Below are 21,441 nucleotides of genomic sequence, written 5' to 3' on the forward strand. Positions count from 1 at the left end.
CCAGAGTATTTATTTTAAACACCTCCCTCCTCTACGTGACAAAATCATTTTCAATAATAGTCATGAAATAAAACTAAAATAATCATAGCTATAAAAGAAACTTAGACCGTGAAATCTTTTTGAGTTAAATTTTACGTGTGTGTGTGTGTGTGTGTGTGTGTATGGGTGTATACACCCATACACATTATATATAAGGTTTTAAATAATTTTGATATTGTGATTTATAGTGAAAAACAAATGTTTTGGTCTTCATCCCCCTTTCTGGCACAGAGCTCCTAAAACCCTTGGAATTTCCTGTGATCAGAGGGATAAAGGTGTCTCTTGTTATGTTAATGAGGTGACCTACTGGCTAGGGGCTGGTTGCTTGGAGAGCCAACCAAATGATTAAAAGATTGAAACTTCCAGTCCCCCCACCCGTCTCCTCTCCAGGAGGGGAGAGGGGCTGTAGATTGAGTTCAGTCATCAATGGCCAATAGTGTAATCAATCACGCCTTTGTCATGAAGCCTCCATAAAAACCCAAAAGGACTGTGTTCCAGGAGCTTCCGGTTTGGTGAGCACGTGGTGGTGCTGGGACGGGGGTGCTCCGCATGAAAGTTCCCTGCCCTTGCCCCCCCCACCCCCCTACCTTGTCCTACACATCTCTTCATCTGACTGCTTCTGAGTTATATCCTTTTATACCAAAACAGGGATCTGGTAAGTGAAATGTTTCTCTGAGTTGTGCGAGCCGCTGTAGCAAGTTAAAGCTGAGGAGGCGGCTGCTGGAAACTCCAGTCTCCAGCTGGTTCAGCAGAAGTGCAGGTAACAAGTCACCTGGACTTGGGATTGGCGTCTGAAGTGGAGGATGGGGGTGGGGAGCAGCCCTATGGGACCGAGTTCTTAACCTGTGGAATCTGATGCTGTCTCTGGGTAGGTGGCTGGTGTCCGGAATTGCTTGCTGGTCTAGGGAAACCACCCCCTACACACACACACACACACACACACACACACACACACATTGGAAATGATCAGAATTCTATCAATAATTAACCAACTTTTTAAAAAGAAATTTCAATGTTAAAGACATTATTCAAATTCAATAAAATATATTACATATGAAGTAAAATTTGGAAAATAAAAATTTTTATGAAAGTATCTTGCAGTTCCCGTTTCACTGTTCAAATTTTGAATACAAAATAAAACTTAAAGTAGTCATAGATTGACAGAATTGAAGTAATTTCAGTTCTGTTTCTCTGTCTTTGCATTCACCACACCATTAGTTGTTTATTTTGAACCCCTTACTTAAACAGAAATATGTAGGACCACAGGGGTTAGAAACCCAATCTGTGCAGAAAGCCAGCTCAAAAGATTTCAGAAGGGGAAAGAGTTACTTTCGAGATGTACCCACGTAGCTGAGCCCACATATGTCACGGCCCAGCTATATCACTGGATGGCCTCCAAATTCAATTCCTTATAGAATATGATGCTTATTAAAAAATAAGAAATTATAGTGTGCTAATTTGATTCTCATATGTATGGTAGAAATATATATTTAATGTTTTATAAATATATATAATTGCATCAGAATAATATATCAATGTATTTTCCTATAAATTAATATAGTTATAAGAATGTAAGATAGCATCAGATTCCACAGGTTAACATATGTATTTATATATTTTAAAAATATTTATATATATTTAATTCAATAGTAACTGCACTGATTACTTAAAACTTAACCATCAAAAGGTTTTTTCAGGGAGGACTATTCTATCCTCTACTTTATTTATTTATTTATTTATTTATTTATTTATTTATTTATTTTTAAAGATTTTATTTATTCATTTGAGAGAGAGAAAACACAAGCAGAGGGAGAGAGAGAAGCAGGCTTCCCACTGAGCTGGGAGCCCGATGTGGGGCTCCATCCTAGGACCTGGAGATGGTGACCTGAGCTGACCATCTGAACCCCCCAGGCGCCCCTGTCCTTCACATTATTTAGAAGGAATTGTGCATGGCGGTAGTAAGAAGCGGGATCAGCTTTGTTACTGTTTTTAAATGATCACAGACAAGGTACCTCCATATTGTTTGTACCTGGGGGCGGACCCCTCCCAGACCCCACCCCTGTTTTGCTGCCAAATTTGTGTGCTTTTCTGTATGCAAACTATGTTTCAATAAAAAGGTAAAAAGAAATAAAAGGAATATCTGGGGCCGCTCACAGAAATGTTGGGTGAGCTGGACAAATAGGCTTGAGGCTGTTCTTAAAACAACACCCCAAACTACATGGCCCGCCTGGCCTACAAAAGCCATAACAGCTGCTGCTGCCCCAGGGGACATATGGGGACAGGCCACCGGCACTGTAGCGCCTGAAAGCCAGGGGCCTCTGCTGCAACCTTTTCCAAGCAGGTTATGCATAGAGTTCTCTTCTTCAAGTCGCTGGTTCACAAATAGTAGATTCAAGTGGGTCCATCTAACTGATGGAGCCTGAGGTCAAATGTTGGGGAATTTGTTTCCTGAATTCCCCCTCAGGGGAGATAGCCATCAGAAGGCTGGAAATCACAACAAGGATGTCCAAAAAGTGATAAATAGCCAAAAAACATGAGAAAGCCCACTACAACATCCTTCTTAGCTGTTTAGTATGCTTAGTAATGACACATGACCAATCATACTAAAATTCTCAGGAGAACATAATGCAAATATCTCTCAGGCAACTAAGCATGCTACCTCTCCATCCAAAAGGGAGAGCACCTTAAAGAAAAAAAAATGTCCATCCAAGTACTTCATACAGTTCAGAATCTTAGCCCCGGATATGCACAGTTCCAGATGTGTCTCCTCCTTTGGTGACCTTAACACTAAAAGACACGGTGACTAAATGTGCAATAGAGAGAGACCAGGATTTCAGTAACAACTTCAGTTCAGGAAAGAGGAGAATGGGAAATATGGCAGACAGAGCAGACATCAAACATGGTGTTCTGGTGGCAGGACTGAGGACTTCTTGCCTTGGTGGTGGTATAAGACCTTGGTTAGCACATCTGATTGCTTCTGGTTCTGCTTTCTGGAGAAATCGTAGTCCATTATCCTCCAGGGCATCCTATGAGAAGAGCTTTGGAAAGGATGCCTTCCCTGGGGACCTCACAGAACCTCATAGCCCATTTCTATCTCATAGGTGTGAATTTAGGGTCCTGGGGTGGCCTTAAGGGTTGAACACTTAGTGGCTGTTTCCAGACAAGTCTGGAGTTTCTTTGCCGATATACTGCTGAGACAACTTTCCTTGGGCTTCTTGCGTCAGTACACGTCTTGTGTGCTGAAGCACTGATAACAGCCTTTAGTTTCCAACTCTCTTTCCAAGAATGTCTGTGTAGAAGACAGTCCCGTGGAAGATAACAATAGTGCTTCTCTCCAGAACAAGGGTCAAGCATGCTTACAGCCCCTTATCAAATATTTGGGTTCCCTAAGCTTGGGGTTCCTTTCCTGTGACACGTACGTCTGACATACATCTGGGCCCATCCACACAGTCTGAATTCACCCCTACCCTTTGGCTCTTTGTAGAAAGTGGCAAGAAGTCACCAGCATATGTCAATATGAATTATATCTACTCTTTTCCTCTAACAACAACCTAAAACACCAGGGTTTATGTCCCAAGAAATAGGAGAGAGTTTTCCATGGGGAATGCTTTGATACCATGCAACAAGGTTCATGCTTTTTCTAGCCTGCAAAATCTGTCCTCATCATCAAGGGCTTCTTTCTGTAAGCCACGGCCATATTTTAGGTTCTCTTAATTAAAGCACTCTACTTCTGGTACCAAATTTGTCCAGTGAGATTGGCTCCAAGTAATAAAATAAAACCGCCATACTGTGTCTTAGGCAAATAAGTGGTGAATTTCACTCACAAAACTAGAAATCTAGAGGTGATTTTCCCAGGGCTGAGAAGGGGGTTCCGTCTAGCTGCCTTATCCAATGCTGTTAGCGTGTGGCGCTAATCCTCAGCCTCTTACCCCGGGGTTTCGAAGGGCTTGCCCCACCTTCGCCTCAAGTCTGCAACCCCGGTAGCAGGAAGGGGAAAGACAAAGGGGTAAGGGCTCCTGCCAGTGAGTATGCCTCCATTTAAAGAACTCTTGAGAGAGCCCCACATAGTAACTTTCTTTTCATCTTATCAGCCGAAAGAGGTCACATCCCCACCCCCAGCTGCACACAGAGGCTGGAAAACAGTTCCTTAGGTGGTCATGATGCCACCCTGAACCAAAGCAGCATTCTGCTAGTAAAAGTAAACAGAGAAAACATGTATTGGGTAAATTACCAGCAGTGTCCACCACAGCAATTTATTTTAAAAAATGTTAATGCTACCTGGACAGAACCGATCCTTCAGCTCTAACTGTCCTGTGGGTCCTAGGAGTACAGTCTCCGAGGGTCAGAGGCAGGGCAGTGAAAGTGGATACAGGGAGAACAGACGGGAGATGCCTTCAATAATCTAGACAAGAAATAATGAGTCTGAATAGAAATGTACATAAAAAGGATAGAAAAGCCATTCAGGGGACACCTGGGTGGCTCAGTAGGTTAAGCGTCTGCCTTCGGCTCAGGTCATGATCCCAGGGTCCTGGGATGGATCCCACACAGGGCTTCTTGCTCGGCAGGAAGCTTCCTTCTCCCTCTGCTTGTGCTCTCTCTCTCTGTCTGACAAATAAATAAAATCTTAAAAAAAAAAAAAAAGAGAGAGAGAACAGAAAAGCTGTTCAGAATTGCGGGATATGGTCGCCTCCCTATCCCCGATGTTTCCTTCCATGTGAAGAGAGCTTTACAAAGTGTCCCTCTGGTCTCTGCCTATCTTCCTGTGCCTCTGCCCAATGGGAAGTGGAGTGATTTCTCTGATCAGTGCTTGTGGGAAGAACAATGAGGCTCATTTCACATCCACCATTTTCCACTCAGGAGGAGCGGGTCTCCCATAGCGTGCAGCCTTGTGCTAGGAAATTGGAGGTGTCTTTCTCCACTAGCCCCGCGTAGTGGGGACCCAGTGTGTTACTGCCTCTTTTTCCCCTGGGGCAAGTTGGCCACAGAGAGCATCAGTTCAGTCCTCTTCCAGGATCTAAGTCTTAACTAGTGTCCGAGGCCTCCCTATCCAGCCTTGCCTGTGGCCAGGTAGGTAAATCTGCTAATTCTGGAGTTGAGGTTTACCCAGCATATCTAGTTAAGAGGTCAAAAGCCATATGACCTACTTCTATCAGTAATGAAGATGCTATTTTGTCCCCCATCTGCCTCTGCTGTGCATTCTTTATTTCCTTTTAAAAAACAACTAACTCTATTGGTATAATTCACATACCATAAAACGCACCCATTTCAAGTCTGTATTTCAATGGATTTTAGTACATATACTCACAGTGTGTGTAGCCAGTACCACAGTGATTTTGGGAACACTTCCATCACCCCACAAAGAAACCTCTCCCCTTTTAGTTATCCCTCCCCATTCTCTCCCCTGTGCCCCCCACCATGGAATTGTACAGTATGTGCTGTTTCTGGTTTCTGTCTTCTTTCACTTAGCATCAGACTGTCCACGTTCATTCATGTCGGAGCATGTATCAGTCCTCCATTCCTTTTTACTGCCGAATAAAATTCCACTGTATACATATACCACATTTGGTTTATCCATTCATCAGCTGATATCATTTGGCTGTTATGAATGTTTTCGACTATTTTGAATAATGCTGGTATGAATATTTGTGGACATGTTTTTGTACATAGTTTTCAATTCTCAGGATATATACCTGGGAGTGGAATTGGTAGGTCACCTAACTGTATGGTTAGCCTTTTTAACGAAACTGCCAGACTGTTTTCCAAAGTGGCTGCGTCACTTTACGTTCTCATCCTCAGCGTATTGAGGGCTCCAAGTTCTCTACATGCTCATCAACACTTGTTACTCTCTTTTTATCACAGCCATTCTAGCGGATGCACAAGGGTATCTCGTTTGGGTTTTGATTTGCCTTTACCAGACTAATGACTAGTCTTCCGTTGACCTGGACGGCGGTGACACGTGTGTGTTCCCCGTGATGATTCATCAAAGTGTGTACTTATGATTGGTGCATTTTTCTTGGCATTATTACACTTCAATACAAAAGTTAATTTAAATGTATATATTCCACATCGGGAAAAGACGTCTTACATTTTATTTTAAAAATGTAATCATCACCAACCAACAAAAAAGAGGAGATAAGAGCAGTGCTTCTAACGTGAGAATCCATGCTCGCCGATGCTCTGTGTCTCCTGGTGGCAAAGCTCCCTAACTCTTCTGAGCCTCTGTGGCTTCATCTTCAAATACAATTATTTAAAAAAGTAATAATACTTTACAGGATTATGGTTAGTGTGGTTCATGTAGGAGCTCAAAATAATGGGGTTTTTCTAAAAACATCAAACTTATTAGCTCATAAAGCTCGTCTTGCATTCGCATTGTCTATAGCTAATAAGCCTCTTGAGTAGTGAGTGCATTTCCCCCCTCTGGTGTAGACATGCCTTTCTGAAGTCATTCAAAAACATAAATGATGAACGTGTCTTCCTTAGATTCAACAGATTTATGAATGTTTCGATGATTGGTTATGCCATGGGAAGTGAAGAAGTTCACCTTATGAATTTTCTCTTACTACAAAGACTAATGGGAAGATTAATGTTTTCTATTGGTCAAAGTGTTTGAGATTTAAGGCACTGTGTTGTTTTACTGCTCAAGCTACAGCTCAGGTGCAGTATGTCCCAGTGAGTCACCAATCAACTGGCTTCAAAGGTTGTTTCACCTATAAAGTCACTATGATCGTACATTGCATCACTAGCGTAAAATTTAATTATTAGCTGTAAATCTCTGAGATCCTGAGATGATAGTTGCTTTGTAAATTCAATGTTACACCACAACAGCACGAAAAGAGATTGCAATTCCCATCACAAATACACGTTATAAAAATTTGTGAATTTACACTTATGTAAACTTTTTTTACTTACAAAATTATGACTTTAGATTTTAGGCTTTTCTCTTTGTGTCGGTCAGGATTAGGTTCCGCTGCACATAAGAGAAATCCAACAGAGTGGTGGATTAAACCAGTTGGAGGTTTATTTTTCTCTTAAGTAAAATAAGTCCAGAGGTAGTCATGAGCAGGCACCGCATCTTCCTGATGTTATCGGGGACATGGAATCCTTCCATCTTTCCTCTCCATCATCATGGCTTCCATCATTAAGGCCACCTCTTGGTTTTCGTTTGGTTGCTGCAACTCTCACCATCAAGTTTCTGTTTTAGGCAGCAAGAAGGGGAAAGGGGTAAGGGCAAAAGAATCAGCTTCCAGGCCAAATCTGCTCCTTTATTAGAGCTTTCCAAAAAGGTACTCTCAGAATCCCCAGTTACATCTCATTGGCCATCCCTCACCATAATTAGGCTGATAACTTTAGTTGCACAGAAGGGTACACTGCCACGCCTGTGCCACAGGGAGGGCTTTGCGACCAAGGAGGAAGAAGATGGGTAGCAGGGTGACAAGTGGTAGTCTCTGCCACACTTTTTTTTTTTTGAACTCTTTTATGTCTTTCTAGAATCTTATAATTATCTATTTTTCATTCACAATTAAAATTTGAGGCGATTATCAGGATTTATTATAAATCGGTTTAGTTAACTTTTAAAGTATCATTCACTAATATAATTATTTATCGAACTTTCTTTTGTCTGACACTTTGATAAGTGAAGAGATGCAAGAATGAACACATCTCACCTTCTTAAAGGTCAGTGTAATCAGTAAAAGGATAATGATTATTAATTTAAATGATGCCTGTTTCAAACGGGTTATCCTTGATAATATAGCATTACTATTAGGTAATCAACTACGTGTACTATTTTGACATAAAAATATACTTTCCCTTATCAGATGAATAATTCCATGGTGTTGAGATGCCTGATATAGACTTGAAGATAAATTTTGGATATAATATGCAAAGCATTCTCCTTATAGAAAAATGATAGTTTTGGTCCAATAATAAAATTTCAAGTGAATATATTAATATGGCCCTTGCAAATAGAATAATTAAAAATATAACTAAATCCACATTTTCCAGAATGCTTGATCAGAACGAACAAAGAGATAGCACTAGAGGAAAAGCAGATAAATTAAACAATAAAGAAAAACTATAAAAATTTGTTAGTATTTTTCAGGTAAAAAATCAGCTAAGAGAATGTTGTCTTGCAGAAGATCGGAGCTTTGTTCAACTTCTTGGCAATTCATTTTTTGAAAGTTCCTAGATATGTTTTTAAGAAACTCTGAAGTCTATGATAACAGGATGTTAATGTGGTGGTATAAATGACAACTCTTATTTTATTGCCTTTAACACACTAGTGACATGTATTTTATTTCAGGCATAGGATCAAGTTCAAATCAGCCAGCTCCAATTTCAGCTGGCTGCAGATTTCTTCAACTGGCTCCAAATTTCTTTATCTCAAATATTTGGAACATATGGAATGTGCCATGTATAGAATCTTGTCTAAGTTAAGGAGACCTAAGTGAAAAAGAAAAAAAAAGTCCATAGAACACTTATTTTATTTAGCAAAAATAAAGCTAAAAATTTTTCCATTCCTGTAAAAATCAATTTGACCTGAGACATCATTCTTTTTTTTTTAAGTAGGATCCATGTTGGGCATGGAGCCCAATGCAGGGCTTGAACTCATGACCCTGCGATCAAGACCGGAGCTGAGATCAAGAGTCAGCCGTTTAACCAACTAAGCCACCCAGGTGCCTCATTTTTAAATGACTGTAAACCATAGGAATATACAACATACACTTTTTCACATGAGGTTGGTCCCTATAACCCATTTGAAAGTGGTTCTCCTACCCAGTAGCTATTAGGAATGGAACCCAATTCCCTGTTTTGAAAATTAGGAAGAAAGTTTAGAAAAATGGATTTCAAGCTGAGGCACATAAGCTTCCTATCCCCATTCAAGATGCATCCTTGAGTTTCACTCTTTCTGGTATCCCACATACCTAAGCAGTACCTAGTACATAACAGAGATAAATATGTCTGTATGAAGGAATGAAAGGTTAAATTTAGTTTCAAATGATTTTGCCCATATCCTTCACCATCTCCCTCTCAAGAACTTCCCTTGAAAGGATGTTCTTTTACTTCCCAAGGACCATAGAATGAAGAAAAGTGGTAAAAAGGATAAGACTTAGAAATGTTTGACTTAATGGCACGTTCATTTTTTGTATTCTTAGAACTTAGTTGGTATTCTTAGGACTTGGCTATAATAAGGAGGAGGAACTCAGGGATTATTCCTTCAGGACCAATCTGCGGACTACCTGCTGGGTGCTGGGCGCTGAGGGTGGGAGCAGGGAATGCAGTGCACACATGACACCGAGGTTCCCTGCCCTCAGGTTCAGTTTCTACATCATCAAGGGTATTCCATGCAAGAATGAATCCTTTTAAGTTTGGTCTAGCCAGACGGCTCTGCACTTCCCAGCCCTCTCTTTTTTCCCTCTTTATGTGCCATTTTTTATATTGAGATAGACTCATAATATCAACAAACTACATTTTTCAAGTGTACAACTTGATAAATCTTATATATGCTTACAACCATGACACAATCACCACAATCAAGGTAATGAACATGTCCATAACCTCCCCCCCCCAAAGCTTCCTTTTATGCCCGTTGGTAATCCGTCTCTCCCTCTCCTTGCCTAGTCCCCTGCACCCAGGCAATAACAATCTACAGAGCCACTACTTAGGTTAGTTTGTATTATCTAGAATTTTATATAAATGGAATTATATAGTAAGTCTGGCTTCTTTCATGCAGTAAAAGTATTTTGAGATTCACCCATGTTGCATATATCAATAGCTTATCTTTTTTTTACTTGCAGAATAGTATTCTATCACACGGATGTATAACAATTTTTTTAATCTATTCGGCTATTGTGGAACATTTAGGTTATTTCCCATTTTTGGCTATTACATAGAGAGCTGCTGCCTTTTTGGAAACTAGTTCCTCAAAAAGCTTAACATAATTACCATATAACCCAGCATTCCACTCTTAGGTATTTGCCCAAGAGATATATAAAACTATGTCCGCACAGATTCTTGTGCATGAGTGTTCATAGAAGCATTATTCATAATAGCCAAAAAAAAAAAAAAAAATGGAAACAACCTAAATATGCATCCCTTGATGAATGGATAAATAAAATGTGATATATTCATAACAATGAAATCCTATTAAGCAATAAAAAGGAATGAAGGACTGATACATACTACAACTTTGAAAGCATCATGCTAAAAGAAAGAAGCCAGACACAGAAGGCCAAATATTGTATGATTCCATTTATATGAATTGTCCAAAATAGACAAATTCATAGAGACAGAAAATAGCGTAGTGGTGGCCAAGGGCAACTGTTTCAGCACCATTTGTTTAAAAGACTAAAATTGCCTTTGCATCTTGGTCAAAAGTCAGTTGACCATGTGTGAGTCCGTTTCTATTCTCTCTATTCATTTCCTTTCATCTGTTTGTCTGTCTTGATCACTGTTGCCATTCTGCATTCCTATTAGAGCTCTAGTTGTTCCACATCCTTACAGCATCTGGTGTTGTCAATCTTTTCTTTTAATTAGCTATTATAGTAAGTGTGTAGTGGTATCTCAGGTTTTTAATTTGCATTTAAATTGGGTTGTTCTTTTTGATTCTCTCATTTTAAAAATTTATTTTTCCCTTGCTTCCTAAAAAATAACCATCTCAGGTGTGTACCGTGGGCTTCTTGTGTTTTCTTGCAGTTTCAAGGAATAACCATAAATAGTTTGCACCAGAATATTAGAAGGCATTGGCTTGAGTTCAGGACAAAACTTTGGAGTCACTTTGACTGTGTCTTTCTCTCACACCCCACATCTGATTGTCATTAAATCCTAACGGCTTTACAACTAAAACATCCGAATTCAGCTTCTGACCACCATTCCACCATCTTCTCTCACTCCACCTTCTATACTAACTTCCTAACTGGTGTCACTACTTTGACCTTGGCCCAGCTTACCTCAAAGAGCAATACACCTGCTAGAGTGATCCTTTGGAAAAAAAAAAAAAAGTTAAGTTTGATCTCCTCACTCTTCTGCTCAAAACATGTCAGAGGCTTGCTAATTGATTAAGTGTTAAAGCCAAAATTCTTGTTACGGCCTAGGGGACCATGATCTGGCTGACCATGGCTATTTTCATTTTTCTTTTTTTTTTAAAATATTATTTTCATTTTTTCTTTCCTCTTCTCTTACTTAGATCAGCCCACAGGCCTGCTTGCCCCTACCTTGCATCCCTACCTTGCTGTTCTTATGAATGAAATGCTTTCCTGCAGGTTTCTTAATTCATACTTTCCTTATTTTCTTCAGTTCTCAATATGAATTGAGCTATTTTCTTTCATCACCCTACCTAAGAAGGCAGCCACCCTTTTCTCTCTGGTTTTCTTTTTCTCTTTTTCCCCTTCCCTCTTTTTCTTTTACCTTTTTGGTAATGCTAGTTAACATATTACATACAGTAGTTCTTTAGTAATAGCTAATACATTCAGGGCTCACCATGTTTTAAGCGCTTTATATATTAATTTACTTAATCCTCACATCATCGAGGTAAGCACTTAATTATTCTTGTTTTTCCAAGAAGCTGAGGCAGGGATGTTAAGCAATTGCCGCAAATCACACGTCTATCAAAAGGTACAGCGGGGATTCCATCTCTAGGAGTTCTACTCTGGAGACCATGCTTTAAAACACGCCATCCAGGGGTGCCTCTCTAATTTGAAATATTTGTGTTGTGTGCGCCCGCTGCAATGGAAGCCGCAAGCGGGAGCTCCTTTTGCAAAGTACGGCTATCCCTGGCTCAGAGAACACTGCCTGCCAGCAGGTCCCTCAATAAACGCTGAAAAGTGGGATAAATTTTAACTCGAAAAAAATTGTCGGGCTCAGCAAAAAACGTAAACCCTGAAGGCTCTTCTCGTACTGCCAAGAGTCAAAGCTCGGCGGCTGGGGGAAGCAACAACAGAGGCGCGTGCAGTGCAGCCTGAGAGACTGGCTGGCAGAGGCGGCTGTGGCTGCAAAGAACAATTTTAAGCAGAATTTTCGTAGACCGGACTGGCTTAAGATTTCAGGGAGGAGGTGAGGTAAGGTGCAAGAAGTGAGTTCACGCGAAGGATAAATAGGCGACACCATTCTAAAGGTTGGAAGCGAGAGGTGGTGTCAGCACCTGGCCCTGTACAGAGCGTCCGCGAGACTCGCCCTAGCGCGTGCGCTCCGTCCCCCGCGCGCCGTGGGATCGACCCCCTGGCCCCGCCTATCTCGATGACCCCGCCCCGCAGGGTAACCCGGAAGCGGTTGTGAGGCACCCCCGCGAGCTGCCGCTCTCTTTCCGGTCGGCGTGGTTTTGCGAGTGGAGCGACCGCCGTGCCCGGGCCTTCAACATGAGCGTCCCGGCCTTCATCGACATCAGTGAGGAAGATCAGGTGTGCTCTCAGGCCGCGAGTATCTCCGGGGTGGGATTGGGGGAGTCTCAGGAGGGGCTGAGCCAGGACCGGGCGGGCGGAACGCCGCCCCGCGGAGCCCGCTCCGGGGCTGAGAGCCGCGGCTCCCTTCCCACACACTAGAGTAGGGAGGCTGTGGGGCTAGTTTCCGGCCTGGAGCTGAGTTAGCCCGCCGACCGTCGGTTCCAGCCCTTGGCCCGAGACTTTACGGCCAGCTTCGTGGTTGGCGTCAGGACTCTTCTAGTCCGTGTCACTTCTGACGACACCACTTTTTGACTGGGAATGGTGTCTGCTTCCGTCTCCCAATTGCAGCCACATCCGGAGTGGGAGGTTGCGAATCTTTAGACGACGTAAGCAATCTAGGAAAAAATTATTTTGTATTGAAGCTGAAAATAGTTTTATTTTGTGATCACAGAGGCAAAGGTGACCCTATTTTAAACGGAGGCCATATTATATATTCTTTGTTGTGCAAGAGTGAGAGTTCTGAAACCTGAAAAAAAACGTCCCTTTCATAAACCTCATGCTTTGAGGCATACATCTGGTGAACCATCGTAATATTTTAAAATTTTTTATTTCGGGCTTGGTCTTTTGTATGCCTGGCTGATACTTCTCATTTTTCCCATAACAAAAGTTAAAACTTCAGTTGATGGAGTTAAGCGAAACCTGAAATTATTTTCTCTAAGTTAATTTTGTAGAACTGAAAACCATATTCTGTGAAGTCGTAGGTGTTGTTTTGTATTTTTTGCTACTCCACTAACGTGGAAATTTGGTTTTCATAAAGGAAAACACCATTACTATTATAAGATAACTCTCAGAATTACAGACGTTGCTCCCCCCCCCCCCCCCCCCCCCCCCCCGCCATGGCAGAAGTGCAGATCCTCAGTCCTGAAGGACCAGTAAGAATGGGAAATGAATGGCCGGGTGGGTGCAGTGGATAAGGCTAGGGAAGGAGTTGAGCATATTAGAAAGGAAAATGTGGAAAACAAGGAAATAAGCATATATGGTTATTAGCGGAATCATGTTACCAACAAATTGGCTATTAGATTACCCCAAAAAAGAATTTGATTTTAACATAGGAAAGAATTTGTAGATGTAGGAAGTCGTTGGCCTTATTTTAGTTTTAAAGAGTCATTTCTAGTTAGGTTATGCTGCTTTTGTAATACATCAGTTTGACACCAGCCATTCCTTTCAGGTAGATATGTGATTGCTTCCGAAGTTCAGCTTTGGTCAAATTCTGTGTTTGAGTAGAGTAGGAAATGGAGTTCAGAATTTCGTCTTTTCCTTTACTTGTCCTACACCACAACTACTTGTAGCCAGTGAGGATGACAGATAAAAACAATAAACTGTTGATTGAATGGTTCTTAGGAAAAGTTTGCTTTCTATCGACAAAGCAGAAGCTGAAAAAAATGCTTTCTTGTGGGGTTTTTTTCTTTTTTGACCATATTGTGTTTCCTTCATAGAAAAACATGTTCCCCACTAGCGTTTTTATGCTCTTTGATATGGTGATAGTTGTTCCATGAAATCTAGTTTATAATACCAACTCATAGGTGAAATTACTGTGTTATGTGAAAGGATAGCGTCATCAGATCTACAGATTTAACGTACCTTTTGTAGGTAGCCAAACATATTTGTGGGTTTAGAAAATGTGATACCTGTGCATTTACTAATGGTATCCTTTCATCTCCTTGCTTAGGTTTTTCATTTTATTACCTTAAGTACCATCTACATTCACATTTGGCTGCCATAAATACCAAGCCCTCAAAAGAGCACCTTACTAAATATTATGTATATGCTTTAGAGTATAAAATATCTCAATACCTGGATGTGGTACTGTAGTTATAGGTCCCAGGATGCTCTCAGATCTAGATAGGTATTTTGCATTCTAAAAAATTAATTACAAAGTAGATCCAATTTGAAAAGTACTATATTCAACATTCAAAGGCATCACCTTTTTATCTTTGTGTGTTCCAAAATGCTAGTCTTGTATAGGTTCTCAAACATTTTAACAAATGATTACCTTCTTGCCAAGGTAATGGCAAATGTCTGTAACTTTTTAAAGTAGCTCCATTATGTATACTTGAGAGCAATAAAATTTCATTTCTTTAAAACAGGTTGAATTTGCCAGGTGAGATTAATTATCCTCCACACACAACCCCCTCAGAAACACTTTGGTATATATTAGAAGTTTTTGCTGTTTACTGGAAGTTCAGCAGCATATAGGTGATGAGAGAAATTCTGAAGGTGATCCTTGTGGGTCATAGTGGGTTTGTGTAGCCGCTTGGTTTTGTAGAGGAAAACCTGTGGCTCCTGTGGGGTTGTGATGGGACTGAGGTGAGGGAGAGGCACTTCAACATAGTAATTTAAAGTTGTTAAGTATAGTATTTTCTTCCTACTTTTTCAAAGAAAGAATGGTTTGAGATCTTGAATTTTGGCATTGTTGGTTTTAGAGACGTATAGCAATCTTACTTGATTCAACAGGCTGCTGAGCTTCGAGCTTATCTGAAATCTAAAGGAGCTGAAATTTCAGAAGAGAACTCCGAAGGTGGACTTCATGTAGATTTAGCTCAAATTATTGAGGCCTGTGATGTATGTCTGAAGGAAGATGATAAAGGTTTGTTTTTAATTTTTTTGTAATATTTCTTACTAATCAGAAAGGATCTACTTTTACATTTTTCTTATAAATTTGTCTTAGAACTGTTAAGCCCTGTTTTTTTTTAATCTTTGCACGTAGTTTCAGGTTATTCTAATCTGTTACACCTGTGAAGTAAGCTTATTTTGAGAAAACATCTTTTTTAATAGGTCATGTTTTTTGAGTGTTAAGTGCATATACTCAATACTGATAATTTCAGAATGAACTGAAGAAAAGTGAAGCTCTTATTTCCTTTTCATAGGTTTACACTAATATCAAATGGGATATAATTTCAGGTAATCTAAAAGACAGTTATTTAAATAATTTAATTATTTGGCTGATTCCCTATTTATTTACATAAAATGGGAAATTTTGAAAATTCGGAGTCCTGTAATCTTTAGTTAAAGTTTGAAATTAAATTTGGTTTGTAATTAATATCTTACAGTCAAAAAGCAATCACCCAGCCAGGAAGTTGACTGCTTTCATTTCTCAGTAATTTCCTATTGATATGTAAAAGTTTTCTTTACTTGGGAAAGCATTCTAACTTAAGACCGAACCAATAACTTCCAAATGATTGAATATCTTGCCAGTAAAAATTGAAACCATATATATAGACATGCATATCAGTCTTCTGTTTTACAGGTTGAAAACCAAATCTTAGATAATAATTTCCTTTTTCTTTAATAAAATGTACACAGCCCTTTCTGAATGTTAGCTGTACAACAGAACTGGTTTCATGTATAATATATTTTTAGCATAATGCACACCATTGAAGGAAAAGTGTCCTCTGGAACTGTTTTACAGTAGCCAGATTACATCTTCCTAAAGTGTCTTATGTTTAATGGTCTTTGATATATTAAAACACTGGAAATTCATATTTAATTAGACACATTAAGTATGATAGTATCACTGTTGTGTTATCCATACATGTGTAGATGTGGAAAGTGTGATGAACAGCGTGGTGTCCCTCCTATTGATCTTGGAACCAGACAAGCAAGAAGCTCTGATTGAAAGCCTGTGTGAAAAGCTGGTCAAATTTCGGGAAGGTGAACGCCCATCTCTGAGACTGCAATTGTAAGTTAAGAACTGAAAGAGGCTCGGTTTTTCAAGAGGCTCTTTTTACGTCGCTGTCATTTAATGGTTAAAAACAAGAATTATGGAACTTGACTGTCAACTGTGGCTCTTAACTAGTTGTGTGACCTCGGACAAGTCATTTAACCTTTCTGCGCCCCATTTCCCTCCTTGTAATGTGATATTATTAATGGTGTCTCAGGTTTCTTGTGAAAGCAGATAATCTCAATCATCATAGTTACTGATCTCAAACACTGTTTTGTTTATTTGTTAATCAGGCTAAGCAACCTTTTCCATGGGATGGATAAGAACACTCCTGTAAGATACACAGTATATTGCAGCCTCATTAAAGTGGCAGCATCTTGTGGGGCCATCCAGTATATTCCGACTGAGCTGGATCAAGTGAGTTACTATGTGGAATACTACTTGTTGTGCTTATAAGAAGTGTAGAATATGTTATAACTAAAATAACAAATATGTATGTTCTAAATGTTACCTTTTAAATGACGAAATTGTATTCAGCTGTGTCATTAAATTTCCTCCTCTTGTCAACCTTGTAGGTGAGAAAATGGATTTCTGATTGGAACCTCACCACTGAAAAAAAGCACACCCTTTTAAGGCTCCTTTATGAGGCACTTGTGGATTGTAAGAAAAGGTATTCCGAATTAACATACTAACTTAAAACTTCACAGACAGTCTAAATTGGGGCTGTTTTTAAAAACAAGTAGAGTGATTTGGCTCTGTTTTGTTCTCCACAGAGTTGCTGTAAATGTATTTCTGTAAATTTCACCTACTAAGTTAAACACACCTACAAAGTTTAAAATAGTTTTCTGTTTTCTATTTCTCTAAACGTTTTAAAAGCAGAACTTGCTTTTGTTCTAAAAATGGTACAGCTGATGTCTTAGTACGGGGTAGTGCTACCACTTTTGTTTAGTGATAGTGAGGGTCTATTAGTCAAAGTTTCCACAATCAGTCTCATATAAACAGTGCCCCCAAGATCAAATTTTGCAATAGACTCTACTAAATGAGTACCTCTTGGGCTTCTGCAAGGTCTTGGGTTTCTAGGGTTTGTAATTCAGCCTAGCAAAACTTCATGCCTGAAATACGTATTCTATATATCCAGTTTTAGGATGCTTACCAAATGATAGGTTTGGCTCAGTTTTCAGAACTTGGGTTAAAAGATAATCTTACCTTTTTGACCTAGCTTTTCAATTTCTCTCTTCAGATAATGGATAAATACTTTTAGAAAAAGTAAACAGTCTTCCCTTTAGTTTTATTATTGTGCAGTTTTTATACTGGCTTTTAGTGCTGGGTATTTAATGTATTAGAGATGGTCAACAAGGTTAATAAGTTTCTGTTATAAGTAATGTAAACTTTTTGCAACTATTTAAATTTAACAATATAAGAGGAAATTTTTGTTGTGAAAGTTGGAACATTTTATTATAGAAGAGAAGCAGTGGGTATTGCACGAATAGCCTGTTTCATTCTGATCAGTGGCTACCACCTATTGTATGTTGGCAGACTTAGGACAGCATTCTAGCCAGTAGTCAGTGAAGTATTAAGAGTAAATAGTTTATAACAAAGACCATTTCAAATGGAGAGAATAAAGCTGTTAGAGAAAGAATCCTTATTTTCATTCACACTTCAGATGGGCAGGCTGTGCATCCAGACTACTGGGATTCAAATCTTGACTTTCCTACTTGTATGACTAAATAAATTTCTTACCATCTCTGTAACTCAGTTTCCAGTTTCAGAGTGGAAATAATAGTAATACTTACCTCATAGGGCTGCTGAAAAACAAGATGATAATATTCATAATAGTTTTCAACACAGTGGCTGCAATATTGGGATAGCACTCAGTAAAAGTTAGATATTCTTACTATCCTTTTCATTTTTAGAGCTCACCTTTAAGAAGTTAGTCTTTTTTCTGGTAGAGTATTTTAAAATGATGAGTGTTATGGTTTCCCTCTGAATGGCTAGTGCTTATCAGAGATAATGACTACTCCCTGGGTGATTTCTCTAATTGCTGTTTAGTAGGTCGTCAGTCTGGTATAAGCAGAAGGGAAGTGACTAATGTTCTAAGGAATTCCAAATCTAATTTTCAGAGAAATTGAAATAGGACGTCAGTACCCATCAATGCTCTGCTGGACATGTCCTAATGTTAACATACTGGAAAACACTTGCAGTATTTGGCACAGATGATCACTTTTTCCTTCTTGAAACATTTTCTTCAGCTGGTTTTTGGGGACTCCTCCCCCTCATTTATTGAAGTGTAGTTGACATACAATATATTTCAGGTTTACAGCATAGTGATTCTGCATTTATCTACAAGGGGCTCCTCTCTCGATTCTTCTCTCTCTCTCTCTCTTTTTAAAGATTTATTTGAGAGAGAGAGCACACATGAGTGAGAATGGGGGTGGGCAGAGGGAGAGAATCTTCAAGCAGACTCCCTGCTGAGTGCAGAGCCTGAAGCGGGGGGCCCAATCTCAAGACCCATGAGATCCACCTGAGCCAAAGTCAAGAGTCAGACACTTAACTGACTCAGCCACCCAGGCGCCCATCAAGTCTTCTCTTCATTCACAACTTGTTTGTGGGTTCCTCCTTGGGACTTTTTCTGCTCAGTTACATTCATTCCCTGTGCACGTTGTTTGTATTTTTTTTTCTTTTTTGCTGAGGTGAGGCTGAGTACATGCAGGACCGTTTTTTGTATTGTTGAGTTATTAAAGTTCAGTACAAGATACTTCCCATCCCTGTCCTCACCTACTAAAATGCCAGTGGGGCTTCCCAGTCGTTAGAGCAGCTGCAGCAGCTCCCGAGCACTTGCAGAGGCTCTGGAGGCCACCCGGTTGAGAGCCACTGCTGCCTAAGTGCTTTCATTCAGTCGCGTGCCTTTAAATACTGTTTGTATGCCAGTGATTTTCACATGTTTATCTCCTATATTTCTCTTCTGGACTCCAAATATCTTATCTATTCCTGTTTAACATCTCTATTTAGATACTCAAAAGACATCTCGTACAACTACTGCAAAAGTGAACCTTTTTTCCTTCTAAATCTTTTTTTACTTTCTCCAACTCAGGAAATGCCATTTCTGTGCTTCTAGTTGCTCAGAACCCAAAACTGGGATTCCTTTATGGTTTCTCTTTTTGTCTTAAACTCCATATCTTATCCAGTATCAAATCTTGTCAGCTCTGATAAATCTAAAGTCAGTCCAACTTCTCACTATTTCCATTGCCGCCTTGTGGTCCAAGCTCTCATTATTTCTTATTTAGATTTTTGAAGTAGCCTCTTTAATGGTCCCTGTTTGAGTCTTGTCCCCCTACAGCTTGTTCTTAATACAGCTTAATAGCTAATACCACTGCCAGAAAGTTCTATTTAATATGGAAGGTCAGATTGTTTTTCCCCTTTATTCAGAACCCTCCAGTGGCTTCTTTGGGAGTAAAGGCCAAGCTGGCTCCAGAATCTTAGTGTACTGGCCTTTCTGCCTGGAGCACTCTTCTCTCGTTAGCCATGTGGCTCCCTCCCTTCTTCAAATGTGTTCCCTTGTTATTTCATCAGAAAAGTCTTCTGTGGCTGTCTGTGTATATAACAATATCTTCCCTACACCCTTGCGTTGTTTTTGTTTCTCTCATCCCTATTTCATTATTTCCCCCTTGTGCTTCTTACTAACAGACTTACTATATTTTAATGTTTATTATCTGTCCCGACTAAAATATAAGTTCATGAGGGCAGGGACTTTAATTCATTACTCAGCATCTGACACATGGTAGATACTCTGTATTTGTTAAATGAATGACTGTTTATGAAATATGTTGCAAAAGCAGTGGCTACAAAAGTAGAGATGTACAAAAGCACATGAAGTGGTGATTTATGGAACTAGAGTGCATGCCCTTCCCAAAGGCTCTCAAAGGCTTTTAGATTAAAAAATGTTAAAACACTTTGCAAGTATAAGATTCCTGGCTTTTCCCCCTATTTCTGATGTTACTGTTCAGTATTTGAGTGTTGGCTCCTTCATTTCTAAGAATAGATGCAGTCCAGTGGTCACTGTACAGTCCCTGTTTTCCTCCACCTCTCAGCACCATGTGACCATGGTACCCCTTCCCTCATAGAAACTGCTCTTGACTTGGATGATGCCTCTCCTTGTTTTTCTCCAATCTCTTTGGCAGTTCATTCTCAGGCACCTTTGTAAATTATTCTTTCTCTGTTCCATTAAATACTGTTACTCAAGATTTTGTCCTAGGACCCTTTTCTCACTCTGCCTGGGTCATCTCATCTATTCCCATGGCTTCTGTCATCTAATGAATGGGCATCCATGTCTTTTTTTTTTTTTAACGTTTTATTTATTTGACAGCGAGAGCGTGCACACGCATACACGAAAGCAGGCAGAGCAGCAGGCAGAGGGAGAAGCAGGCTCCCCACTGAGCAGAGAGCCTGACATGGGGCTCGATCCCGGGACGCCAGGATCATGACCTGAGCCAAAGGCAGCCGCTTAACTGACCGAGCCACCTGGGCACCCTGACATCCATGTCTTTAACTCAGGCTTCTCTTCTGTACCTTGGATCTTTGTGTTCAAGCGCTTTCTACCTTTTTCTGCATGTTTCCACTCAGACATGGCACATAGCTGCCTCAAACTCAGTGTGACCAAAATGAATTTGTCATTTTCTCTCTCTAAATTAGTCTCTTTGTTTGAGTGAAACATCTTGAAGTGTAATCTGTTTTCTCCTGTCTGCAACCATAATGATTTTGTGAAATAACAAGTTTCAGCAAATTTTTCTTTAGGATGTATTACAAAATTCATAGCATGTAAGACCTTTCTGATACGGGCTCCTAGGTTACCTACTGAGGTAGCTTGGGCTTGGTGAATGTGTTGATAATCATCATGCCGTTTCTGTGTGGTGTGTTGACAGACTACAGAAACTTTGCTCTGTTTAATGGATATTCCCTCCCTCCATTTTCTCCCAGTACACAGACCTTTCGTTTTGTTATCGCACGCAAGACAGTGAACCTGTGTTAGCTGTAAGAGCACCCTGCTCTTTCCCAGTCTAGACCAGGGGCTGGCACCTTTTTGTATGGCCCACAAGCCAGAAATGGTTTTTACTATTTTAAATGGTTAAGAAAGAAAATGAAAGGGAGAATAATATTTCATGACATAGGAACATTATACAAAATTCAAATTTCAGTGTCCATAAAATTTTATTGGAACACAGTCATATTTACTCATTTAGGTATTGTCTGTGGCTGCTGTTGCCAAGACTAGAGTAGTTGAAGCAGAGACCATATGGCCTGCAAAGC

The 21,441-nt window shown here is 39.9% G+C and overlaps 1 protein-coding gene across 1 annotated transcript in view; it reads left to right on the top strand.

The window, feature by feature from the left end:
• EIF3M (eukaryotic translation initiation factor 3 subunit M) overlaps window positions 1-21,441 on the top strand; it is a 52,143-nt gene that overhangs the window by 16,950 nt on the left and 13,752 nt on the right. The window contains exons 3-8 of the mRNA XM_026512163.4: window positions 8,605-8,714; window positions 11,603-12,434; window positions 14,931-15,063; window positions 16,017-16,155; window positions 16,431-16,554; window positions 16,713-16,807. Coding sequence (XP_026367948.1) covers window positions 12,393-12,434; window positions 14,931-15,063; window positions 16,017-16,155; window positions 16,431-16,554; window positions 16,713-16,807 — 533 coding nt within the window. The 5' untranslated portion in view covers window positions 8,605-8,714; window positions 11,603-12,392. The remainder of the gene's footprint in view (window positions 1-8,604; window positions 8,715-11,602; window positions 12,435-14,930; window positions 15,064-16,016; window positions 16,156-16,430; window positions 16,555-16,712; window positions 16,808-21,441) is intronic.

This window comes from Ursus arctos, unplaced genomic scaffold (genome assembly GCF_023065955.2).
Source record: "Ursus arctos isolate Adak ecotype North America unplaced genomic scaffold, UrsArc2.0 scaffold_23, whole genome shotgun sequence".
Classification (NCBI taxonomy): domain Eukaryota; kingdom Metazoa; phylum Chordata; class Mammalia; order Carnivora; family Ursidae; genus Ursus; species Ursus arctos.